The sequence below is a fragment of the Cnephaeus nilssonii genome (genome assembly GCF_951640355.1).
Source record: "Cnephaeus nilssonii genome assembly, chromosome: 4".
NCBI classification, from domain to species: Eukaryota; Metazoa; Chordata; class Mammalia; order Chiroptera; family Vespertilionidae; genus Cnephaeus; species Cnephaeus nilssonii.
The window spans coordinates 78,915,830-78,928,101 of record NC_137075.1 but is presented as its reverse complement, the minus strand read 5'-3'; the positions used below and the strand labels follow the sequence as shown (position 1 = coordinate 78,928,101).

The 12,272-nt window shown below is 38.4% G+C and overlaps 1 protein-coding gene across 3 annotated transcripts in view; it reads left to right on the top strand.

The window, feature by feature from the left end:
- PPP2R5E (protein phosphatase 2 regulatory subunit B'epsilon) overlaps window positions 1-8,472 on the top strand; it is a 158,798-nt gene extending 150,326 nt beyond the window's left edge. For 2 of the 3 annotated variants that reach the window (XM_079769590.1, XM_079769589.1), the window contains exons 13-14: window positions 1,065-1,166; window positions 6,285-8,472. In XM_079769590.1, the coding sequence (XP_079625716.1) occupies window positions 1,065-1,166; window positions 6,285-6,384 (202 nt within the window). In that variant the 3' untranslated portion in view covers window positions 6,385-8,472. The remainder of the gene's footprint in view (window positions 1-1,064; window positions 1,167-6,284) is intronic. The other variant, XM_079769591.1, reaches the window with a different exon arrangement.
- Window positions 8,473-12,272: the final 3,800 nt, after the last annotated feature.

Genomic DNA, 12,272 nt, shown 5'->3' with positions numbered 1-12,272 from the left:
TGTAAAAATAAGGAGCTGGTAAACAATGAAGTCTCCTTATGCAGATAGTCTCTTGAGAATCTAGAGAGTGGTTTCAGCAAGAGTGTGTAACCGCTCAGTACACTGTTTTTGGCCCTTCTCCATCACTGCCCGGAGCATTTGGGGAGGTCATTCCTTTCAGCAGAAGGGAGAATATGTTTTCCTTTTACTAATGGGCACAGGGAGGAAGCAACACAGCTTCTTATAAGCATTTTGGAAACACCAAACCCATGGTTTACTTAACACCTGGCCTAACTTTTACCAGTGTTCCTTTCAGAGGTATTGGAGCATATTGCAAAAGGGAAGCGCTGTTGTATAGTTTTGCAAAGGGCAGTGCTATTTAGATCTGGTCTGAAGCTGTCAGGCCCATCATGGGACAGTCTTCGTGTTGCCCAAGAGCTTATTCTTCCTTGCTGAGTATGGAGTACTGTTTTGGCTGTTTAGCTCTATAGTGTTCCACAGCTCATCGCAGCCATCACCAGCTTGCCTGTTACCTTACCGGCAATGTATTGGATCAGCAAGGGGATCAAGCTGGTGTGAGTGGACTGATGCAAATCACAACTAGAAACATAACTCCTATTAAACTGCCCAACTTATAGGAGTTTAATATCATATCTATGGATATGAATAATATAAATTACATATTTCCAGCTTTTGATTTTGATGAATTCTGTATATTATCACTTTAAAAATAAAATTCTATGCAAATTCAGGCCTCTAAGTTGCTTTATTTTTATGCTTGCTTTTTTATTAAATGAAGTTAACAGTTGCCCACAGGCAAGTTTATTCTGGTTACCAATAATTAGAAGGGCAAAATTAGATTTTTCTTTTTTTAATCCTGCCAACCCCTCAGAAAGATGTCTTGCCTTGAACAGTAAAGATAGTAACTCTCGGTTTGGAAATGAACTATATGTCATTTCTAGTTGTTCCAGCTAAAAGGGATGGAGATGGTGTGCAATATGTGGGGCTCATTCAGGCTTGTGCTTTCTCTCTCTCCATCCCATTATGTACGACTAACTAATAGGTCCCTCTTCTCTACTTCCCAGGGCTATCGTGGCATTAGTCTACAATGTGTTGAAGGCGTTTATGGAAATGAACAGCACCATGTTTGACGAGCTGACAGCCACATACAAGTCAGATCGCCAGCGGTAACTTTTTAAAGCTTTTTTGTTAGCTGTGCCCAAAACTATTGAGTTCTTTCCTTGCTCTTTGCTGATGTGGCCTAATTGTACCGAAATCCTAAGCCACACAATTTTATTTATTTATCTTTTCATTTCTGCATGCTCATTAGTTGTGTCTTTATTAGTGGAGCCCCTGGGCAACAAAGTGTTGTTTTGAAAAAGGCTGCTTTCCTCCTACCCTTCTGTAGTGTTTCTCTTCTACCTCAGGGTTAAGAGCTTGGCACAGAGCTGGCATTCAGGCCCGCATAAGGGAACCATCAGGTAGTTTGCCAGCTGGATCCACTCCGATCCTGAACTTACTTGAACGACAATTGGGCTGATCTTGTACTTCACTCCAGCATCAGGAGGGACGAGGCACCATTTTGTTTAGTTCTTTGGCTCAGAATTTATTTTCTGTTCTAGACCCCAACAAATTCATTGTAGTGAAAAGAACAGGGAGGTGAAGAGTCTGGTTTTATAAATATTGAAATGCTTAAGACCAAAAGGGGGCAAAGAACAGGTGTACTCTTTATAATAAATGCTACGGCTGAATAAAGCCTTTATTGATTTCATTTATGTGATTCTTCAGTTTTGTTATTTCTTGTTCAATATGTCCAACTTTCCAAAAGATGATGTCTTAGTCCATTTGGGCTGCTGTAACAAAATACCACATATGGGTGTTTTATGGGCAGCTTGTAAACAACAGGAATTAATTGCTCACAGTTCTGGAGGCTGGGAGTCCGAGAGCACGGTGACAGCATGGCTGGATGCGGGCCCTCTTTCGGGCTCACAGCTGGCACCTTATCATTGTGTCCTCCTCTGGAGGAAGGGGGCGAGGGATTTCTGTGGTTTGCTCCCTAGAGCACTGATCCCATTCAGAGGGGACCATCCTCATGACCCATGTCATTCTCTTTGGGATTAGGATTTCAGTGTATGAATTGGGGCAAGGGGCACGAATGTTCAGACCCTGGCATCAATGTACTTGGAGACATTGAGGGAAGTCTAGAGAGTTTGTTAGTAGTGGGACCTTTGGTTTTTGGCTCGGATCATACAGAAGCAAATGCCACTTTGTATATGATAAAACTGTGAACCTTAGAGGATCCCAGAGGTGTGTGTGTGGGTGTTCAGACCCAGGACCTTGTGGTATCTCCTGAGCAAAGCTCTCTGTGGTTCCCTTGCTTCTTTGCTTTGCCTGATTTTGAATGTGTTCCTTGCATTTTACTGATAAAGAGAGCAATGAGGGGAAAGGTTTGGTGGCAGAAGACAAAGGACCATCACACTCATTTAAAAACAATTATACTAGGATGTGATATATTGAAAAGCAACTTAATTATGGAATATGGCAAGTGTTTACCTGTAGATAGAAGAGGTTGAGATTTTTAATAAAATAATGTAAATATTAATTATGGGATATGTTGGATCATACTTGCAATTTAAAGAACTTTTAATTTATTATATTTACAGTTTTTGCAAATCACGGAATTTATAATAACTTTTCTTGTCCCCAACTTAAAATGTCCTTGGTTAATTCTTATCTTTTGAAAAAGTTTGTCTAATTTAAATAATTTTTTAGATAAAGGAAGTAAAATACACATTCATGCTGTGATATACCATTAAAAAGTATATTGTACATAATATTCCTTTTTTTTTTTTTTAGCAAATAATAGCTTATTATCCCAGTTGAATAAGGATTAAATCTGTAGAATCCCATTAACAGTATTAAAGACTTTATTTCTAAAACTAGAGGCCCGGTGCACAGATTAGTGCACCGGTGGGGTCCCTCGACCTGGCCTGTGAGGATCTGGCTGAAACCGGCTCTCCGAGATCCCCCAAGGGGTCCTGGATTGCTAGAGGGCACAGGCCAGGCCGAGGGACCCCACCTGTGCACGAATCCATGCACCAGGCCTCTAGTATGCATATAAGATCTTTGGTTAATCTATTCCCACCCTCCCTTTCCCATCTTTCCCTCTGAGATTCATCAGTCTGTTCCATGTTTCCATGCCTGTGCATTGAGCGTCTGCCCCCTGGTGGTCAGTGAGTGTCATAGCAAATGGTCAGTCGAACCGTCAGTAGCTTAGGGTTTTATATATATAGATATTGAAATTGATTGAAGTAAATTCATATTTATTGAACTTCAATAATAAACTGTTTATTGATCATTTATTTATTTATTTATTTTAAAATATATTTTATTGATTTTTTTACAGAGAGGAAGAGAGAGGGATAGAGAGTTAGAAACATCGATAAGAGAGAAACATCGATCAGCTGCCTCTTGCACACCCCCTACTGGGGATGTGCCCGCAACCAAGATACATGCCCTTGACCGGAATCGAACCTGGGACCCTTTAGTCCGCAGGCCGACGCTCTATCCCCTGAGCCAAACCGGATTCGGCTATTGATCATTTATTATTTAAACCAGAAAAATGCTTTAAAAAGATAAGAATTAACCAAGGGTATCAGGAATAGACACTGTGAAGTTGATTCTGATAATCTGATATATTAAAGTGACTTATAGCAAATGGACTTTCTTATTGAGAGAAGGATTATTTTTAAGCAAGGGTAATATTTTGTCCAATGAACAGTAGAAGGTTAAACGGAATAGATGGAAACATTGGTTTCTCCATAGATATAGAATAGGAAAAGAGAATAAAGAGATTTATTTGGTACTATTAGAGAAGAACTGAATGAAGGATTTCACTTCTGGATGGCAAGACACTAGTAATTGTTTCAGTTCGGATAAAATTTAAGTATTACAAGTCTGAAATCGTGTGTGGAATAAGTAACTAACACTGTTAGATACACATGCCAACATTAGTGCTATGTAAAATTGAAATTGGGAGAGAATTTGACAGTATCCTAGCTTGACAACATGGTTAAGTTTTTAAAACTCCCTCCTACAGGTAGAGAGAAAAGTGGGAAAGAATGGGAGTGACACTAACTATATCAGAACTATTTATAATTTTTGAAGATAAAGTTGTCTGAATAAAAGATTTATGATAGCTCAGCACAAAGTTCCCCTGGAAGAAAAGCCCCACAGGACAGATGGCACTGAATGCCATAAAGCTTTGAGCAAAGATATGAATGAAACTCTTCAGTAATAAGATGAGTATTTTTATGATATCTGTTCTTAATTTAAACTGTGAATTAGGGCAGTATGAACCTTACGTATATTTAAATTGTTTTTTAGTTGAATAAAGATCCTAAGGCCTTGTCTATCAATTTCTTCTCTCTCTTCCTCCAAATTAAAGGTTATATTTTTTGAAACCAGCAGGATCTACAGAATTGATTTAAATGTACTCAAATCAGTATTCCCTGATAACATTTATTTAGACTTAATATTATTCTTAAACTGTACTGAGAAACCAAAAGAGATAATTTACCAAACAGCTTGCTTTTACAGTTAAGAATCTGGAATTCATAATGATTGAAGGATTGTTTAATCTTGTCCTATAAATATAAATTTTTAGGGTCAAAATTACCCTACAGGTAATTGTTTGAAAATTATGCCCACTGAAATTCATATTGTGCAGATTATATTTGAGATAGCTGAAATTAATTATAGTAAACAAAGGCTTAAAATAACAAAATATTAATTATGAAATGATAATATTAATGACCATATTACATAATGAAATGTTTCCTTAAGACTAGTGGGATGAGAATATAAAATTACTGAAGTATTTCTAGAGATTTTTTTGGGGGGGCAATGAAGATTAATTTCCATTGCTATAGTTATCAATATAACTTTAAAAAATTAGGGATGATATAAAAGTATGAGGCATTAGAATTATATACAAATTTCACTTAACCTATGTGGATTTCCCTGAGTAAATATTGTACTGTAACTACATTAAATTCTTGCTAGGTAAAGCAACACATGGCCCTTTTTCAGAAATTATCTGAATTTATGGATATACAGATGTCATTTGGGTATGCTATTTACTGGTTCATCACAACATGGGAAAACTAGGGACAGCAATGAATTATTTTAATATATGTGAATTTATTAATTTACAGTATATTCATATATTCCTGGATTAGGTACTTCTGACTTGGTTGATGTTAAAATCAGCACTGTTTCTTTTATAAAAATATGGTAATCTAAACATGTCCTTGGCAAAATAAAATTTGTTAACCCTATTTTAGACATCCAGAGTTTTAGTAAATTTTACAAATTTTTCCTCAAATCTGGAATTCATTAGTTAAATTGATATTGAACTAAATTTGAAACCTTGGAACATTAAAGTTTTAATATATAGCAATATCAACACAATTCTGTCCAGATCATTAAAACTGCAATCACAGAAGAAATAATATTTAATTTGGTTGTATATGTAAGTATTAAATACGTTAATTTAGATTTTGTGATTTAGTAACACTTATACAGACAAGATACTGCTAAAGAGTTTAAATATACATAGTGTAGGAAAAACAGATATTCGTAAAGAGAAATTATATTTTCTTGACCTACTACATTCTCTATATCAGTGTCATTTCTAGCATCTCTTTTGAGAAACTGTTTGGAGACAAAGAGAAAATTAGATTTTAAGTAGATCCCAAGTGAAAGTCACTAATGTGCCCTTGGTTTTAGGATAACAGATACATATAAATGATCCTCATTTTTGTTTCTCAGTAATTTTGAAGTTAATATTCTGTATTAAGTATAAAGGAATATTAAAATCACCCTAGCTGGTTATGGCTCAGTGGTTAATGCATTGGCCCAAGGACTGAAGGGTTGTCGGTTTTATGCTGGTTGGGGCACATGTGGGGGGCAACCAATTGATGTGTCTCTTTCTCTGTCTCTCCCCCTCCCTTCCACTCTCTAAAATCAATGGAAAAAATACCCTCGGGTGAGGATTAACAACAATAAAAGTTGTCATCTTCTACTCTGTTCATTAATACTACTTTGTGTCTAAATAAGTGTAAAAAAAAAAAAAGCAAGAGAGAGAAAAACCAAAAAGAAGAAACACCCATAAGCTTAATGCCAAGCTTTTCAAAGACCTTTTAAAACATACATGGGAAAAAGAATGTTCAAGGGACAGTTATTGATGAATAACGTCTTTCAACCTCCCCAGGTGTTTACTTTATATTTTGTTTCTTCCCCAGTGAGAAAAAGAAAGAAAAGGAGCGTGAGGAATTATGGAAAAAACTGGAGGATCTGGAGTTGAAGAGAGGTCTTAGACGTGATGGGATAATTCCAACTTAACAAAAACAATGGCAGCAACATTACTAACCTGTGGAGTCACACATTTATGTAGTAGAAGATGGAGCAACAGTTTTCTGTATTGTGCAACTTTACAGTAGATTTCACATTTGTTTCATTATTACAACAGCACTGTATATACCTGTCTCTAAGTAAAGGAAAAAAAAAAAAAGGACTTCAATCCAAAGTTTGGACAGTAGATGGACTTCTCAGAACCTTGCAAACATAATCATTGTTCTTAACCCTTAAAAAAAAAAGAGCAGTTTTCAGAGACCTGTTAATGAAATTGCTGTTAAAATTCCATTGTCGGGAGTTCCTTATTTATCATTAGCAGAGAGTATGAAACAATTCTCAAATGTGAACAATCTTAAATTTAGCTTGTCTTTCTGCTAAGCTGTTAAATGTATTTATAGGAAAGGAAGAAAAAAAAAAAGACTGTCATTTCCATATAGGTTTGTATAACACCCTCTTCTGGATAACTTGACTGTAATTTAACATCTTTTCCTTTTGCACATCTTCGTGAGTTGAATGTCCACATGGAATGGGGCCGTGAGTTCTAAAGGTCCCAGATGAAAGTTTTGCTTACTGGAGTGCACATCTTTCCAGTAGCCAGGTAGTCCTGGTACTCCTTTAGGTTTAAAATTTGGAGTAAAAGAGAAGAGGTGATAAACATAGTAGGGAAGGGAATTTTGGATTCATGCAGGAGTTTATGGTGAATCCAAATCAATGTCTTGAATCCTTTAAAACAGGCACTGGGACATCGTAGGCTTCAGTACCTGAGCAGTATTAATTGCGTACATCATTGAACACACATACCAGAGATGTTTTAGAAATGTCAGAAAACATCCTTTGGACCATTTTGAAATCAGAAAGACAGACACTAAACAGTACAACCATGAAATTGATCGCCAGGATTGTGGATATAATTGGGAATAGAGTTGAGCAAACAGCTTGGACTGTTTGGAGTTGTTGCCTTACTTTTTAATATGTATTTATAAAGTATTCCAGCAAAAGAGGACGTAGCCTCTGGGGAAAAACATGTTACCGTGTTTTTTGTAGATTCTCCTTCTATATCTCATCACAGCGCCAGCCCTGTTTTTAGCCAGAAAGGATTCAGGATAAACATTATGCATTCTGAATTGGATGCGTATTCCTAACTACTGTATTTGTTACCAAAAGTGGTTCTACAAATGCTACTGACAAAAATCTGGAAATTCCTAATGTCCTGAGTATTAATAATAAAGTTTAAAAATGCTTTTATATCAAAGGTGCATTGTGACCAAATTGTTTAAGAAAAAACAAAAACAAACAAAACAAAATCTAGGGCTGTATTATAGCTATATTTTATTGGCTCTCTGCTTTGTATTTAAAAGAGGACTCTTAACATCTTGGGGAGATAAAAATACTGATGAAACTGTGTACAGTATGTACTTACCTATTGTGGTTGTATTTTTATGTACTGAAAGATATGTGTTTGGGGCATATTTCCAGGTTGCATTTGCTTGTTATGGACGTAGCAGCAGTGAGTTGATAATCGAAACCATCACTTCAGCAGTCTTCATGGCATAGAGCTGATTTTGTTCATGTGTTGAATTGTCATAGCAGCAAACATGAACATATGAACTGTTGTTGCTTTTAGTAGAAATATAATATCAATATGGGCTTGTATATTTTCTTCCTTCCATTTAAATATAAAGTAGAATATGCAGTTACCTTGTTTCCAAGAAAATGAGAGGAAAAAAAGGCGGCTGACCTTTCTCCCCTGTTAGGTGTTTCAGGATTATCAGGTCACAGTGTGTGTGTAAAAGTCAGCTAATTATGAATACTGTATCTCAACAACTTTGTCAAACAAACGAAACTTGGCATTGAGAATTCTGAGAAAGAACCAGCAGTAAAATAGTCATATGCAATACCAAACATAACATGGTTTAATGGAATTCATAGGTTTTCTTTTTAAAAAAGAACATTCATGGGGATTCGATGTAAAATTGGCAGAGGCTGCCAAAGATGAAACAACTTCCTTTCAAAGTGCTGGAGCAAAGGTGCAAGTTCAACAACTAAAGATAAAAAATAAATTTATAACAAATCCTCTTCGATTTTAGTTCATTAGTTTTGACTCTGCATTACATTTAGTTTTGACAGTCTAAACGTTTGTTTGCCATTAATTCACCTTTTAGGATAATGGACATTAAAATCCCAGGTTTATGAAATATCTCTGCCCATTAGAATGAAATGCAGTAATTTGAAATGAGAAAGACTAGGCTCCTATTTTATACCTTACCCTGTCCTCAGAGTTAAGGTGAGAACTACACAGTTATCCTTGATGTCAATTTATGTGTTGATTATTCCAAACTGAGGAGAATAAAGCCAGATTTTAGACATACTCAAAGAAGCAATTATAGATAATGTCTAAAATTCATAGGGCAACTTCTGAGAAGAAATACTGTCTTTTCTTTTTAATTGAAAGTGACAATGTGACACTTGTCATGTTGTGTCCGGTGACACAGAATAACTGAGGTTGTCTGCCTGTTGCACCATGTGACGTATTTAAGGACATACTTGCTGCATTTGCAGCAGCCCTCTCTGTCCTTTCCCACATTTCTCCTGTTGCTGCGACTTGAGCTCATTGTGACAAATGCATCTTTGGTGTTATATTTTGTTTGCTTCATAATTTCCAGAACTATATATAAATCTATTTTTAAAATAGCAAATATTGTAGTTAGTGAGTGATGATCACTCCAAACTTATCCCTACCATATTGGTTTCAGGGGTAGGATTAAGAGTGTCTTTGGAAGAAAAAACAAACAAAAACCCTGTGGTTTAGAGTGAGGCTGAGGCCTTAGGTTGTGGGCCTAGAAAACCCATGTGAGTGAACTGACCCCTCTCATCCTTGGAATCGAGCATGCATTCCTTTTCTCATTGTGCAAGTGGCCCCGTTGTTTTCCTTCAGTGTTGAGTTTTTGTCCTTTTAAATTTTATTCTATTTTGCTCTCCCTAACATCTGACTGTTTTTTTATAAAATAAAATAAAAAATAAAAAAGTGAGAAATAAATAAGACCCTGATGCCGCTGGATACTCACAAGCAGGGTTATGCTCCTTCATCTTGGGCTCGCTTGCCTAAAGGGAAGGGTTTAAATTATTTTGTACCTCCTCCTATGCGTGGGACAGCCAGGGTGCAGAGCCAGGAACTGCTTGTAATGGCACCTGCTATACTAAAACGTATAGCCCTAGGCTCAATCACACTATGGAAAAAAAGTATATTTAGAGCTTTAAAAGCTTTTTTATTTTTTTGTGGGGATGGGGAGGGTGGGAAAGGGAAAATGTATGGATGTTATTGGCATTCTTAAGTGTTCAGAGTTATGTTCCTCTCCCCCTGCCCACCCCCGCCCCCCTTCAATCAGATGCACCGACCTGGCCCAGGAAATGAAAAGAATCTCTCTTTTGATGCTATTACCAATGTTATCACAAAAAGTGACAGTCACCTACAGCAAAAAGGTGGCACCAGACATGATCGGTGATGTTTAATTTGCACATCAATATTTTTATTTTTATATTCTGGCTCAGCTGCTTTCTCTGAGTAGAGTTAAGGAATGAGCCACAGAGGATTTTTTAGTAGGTATATTGGCAACGCATTTTATATTTCTCAGTACTTAATTTTGAAAATCGAAAAGGATTGTGCATCTTGAGAGAAAGTTGAGCAAATTTCAAACCAGTGGAATGTTCACTTGTGCTGCTTCTTATGCACGACAGCAGCAGTAGTATCTCTTGGAAATAAACATCCCATATTACGATGTCTATGAATATAGGTTTCCTTTTCTTCTCTCCTCTTCCTCCCTCCCTCCCCCTCCTTCTCTCTCTCATTTTTCTTCCTTCCCTTCTCTTTCTTTACCTTTTTTTTTTTTTTAAGAAATCACTTATTGTAAATAAGTTGTAATCCAAACCTCATGTATCAGTGAGGAACTTTCAAATATAAATATTACCAATACATTTTCTGGTTGTTGTCTGATTTTTGATTGAGGGATATGAGAATGACATGCCCATTGCTTTTGGTTTGAGGATTTCGCTTTAGCTCCATAAACTTTTTGGTATTTTAGTATTTCATTGTTTTAGCAGGAGAGGGCAGCAAAAGTTCATTTTTCCTGTTAGAAATGCTGTGGTTCATGATTGATTTTAAGTGTGTGTGTGTGTGTGTGTGTGTGTGTGTGTGTGTGTGTGTGTGTGTTTAAACAGCATCTGTTTGTGGGTAGAGGTAAAAATGAAACATTTTTGAGATGGAAAGTTGCATATGAAAATTATGAACTGGTTCAACCAGATGGCCAAGATTTCTTATCCACATCAAAGTTAAAATCCACAAAACAATCTTCCAGCTCGGGCTCAGATGTGCTGCTTTTCAAACACAACAAAAGGCAAGCGGAGTCTTAAACACTTGGAACCTAAAATGTCTTTCTTTGAAAATGATTTCCTTTCTTCAAAGTGGTAACAGAAGCAAAAATGAAGGTGCTCCCAAAGAGAATGTAACCCTCCCCTTGGACGGCCGTGTGAGAGGTTCTGTACTGTGGGTGCCTCCTAATAAAGAAGCGTGAAGAGTTCCCAGGCGCCTGGCTGTGTGTTTGTTTCTGACCTCTGGCCTCGTGAACCACGTAATTAATAGCTTTGACCAACTTGCCTGTGAAACAGTGGGGATGGTTTGTTCACACTTTCATCTAGAGAAAATCAGGAGCGGTCCAGTGCCTTGCTGCATAACAAACTACTACAAAACTTAGTGGCAGAACCCAAGTTACTGTTTGTTCACCAGTGAACAGTTTGGGCAGGACTTGGTAAGATCGTCTAGTCTCTGCTCCTTGAGCATCAGCTTGGGTTTAGTGGAGTTGGAGAATTCACTTCCAACACGGCTCACTCACACGGCTGGCATTTGGTGCTGGCTGCTGGCTTGGGGTTCAGTCCAGACGCCTTAGTTCATGACATACTAATGCGGCTCCTTCACAGCATGACCACTGGTTTCTAAGAAAAATTGTTCTAAGAGCCCGGCCGGTGTGATTCAGTGGTTGAGCATCGGCCTATGAACCAGGAGGTCATGGTTCCATTCCCGGTCAGGGCACATGCCCAGGTTGCAGGATTGATCCCCCCTTGTGTGTGGGGGTGGCATGCAGGCAGCAGCCAATCAATGATTCTCTCTCATCATTGATGTTTCTATCCCTTCCTCTCTGAAATCAATAATATAAACTAGAGGCCCTGTGCATGAGATTCGTGCACTCGGGGGTGGGGGAAGCATCAGCCCGGCCTGCGTCCTCTCGCTGTCCGGGAGCCCTCAGGGGATGTCTGACTGATGGCTTAGGCCCGCTCCCTGGGGGGAGGGGGATTAAGCCATCAGTTGGACATCCTTAGTGCTGCCACAGAGGCGGAAGAGGCTCCTGCCACCACTGCTGCACTCGCCAGCCTTGAGCCCGGCTTCTGGCTGAGCAGCGCTCCCCTGTGGGATTGGGCTGATACCGGCTCTCCGACATCCCCCGAGGGATCCTGGATTGTGAGAGGACTCGGGCCAGGCCGAGGGACCCCACCGGTGCACAGTCGGAGCCGGGGAGAGACACAGGAGGTTGGCCAGCTGGGGAGGGACCATGGGAAGGCTCCAGGGGGTGTCCGACCCGTCTCTCTCAGTCCCAATTGGCTGGACCCCAGCAGCAAGCTAACCTACCGGTTGGAGTGTCTGCCCCTTGGTGGTCAGTGCATGTCATAGTGAGTTGAGTGGCCTGAGCATATCATTAGCATATTATGCTTTGATTGGTTGAACGTCCGACTGGTTGACTGGACACTTAACATAATAGGCTTTTATTATATAGGATATATACACTGAGTGGCCAGATTATTATGACCACCTGACATTTGTAGGCAAA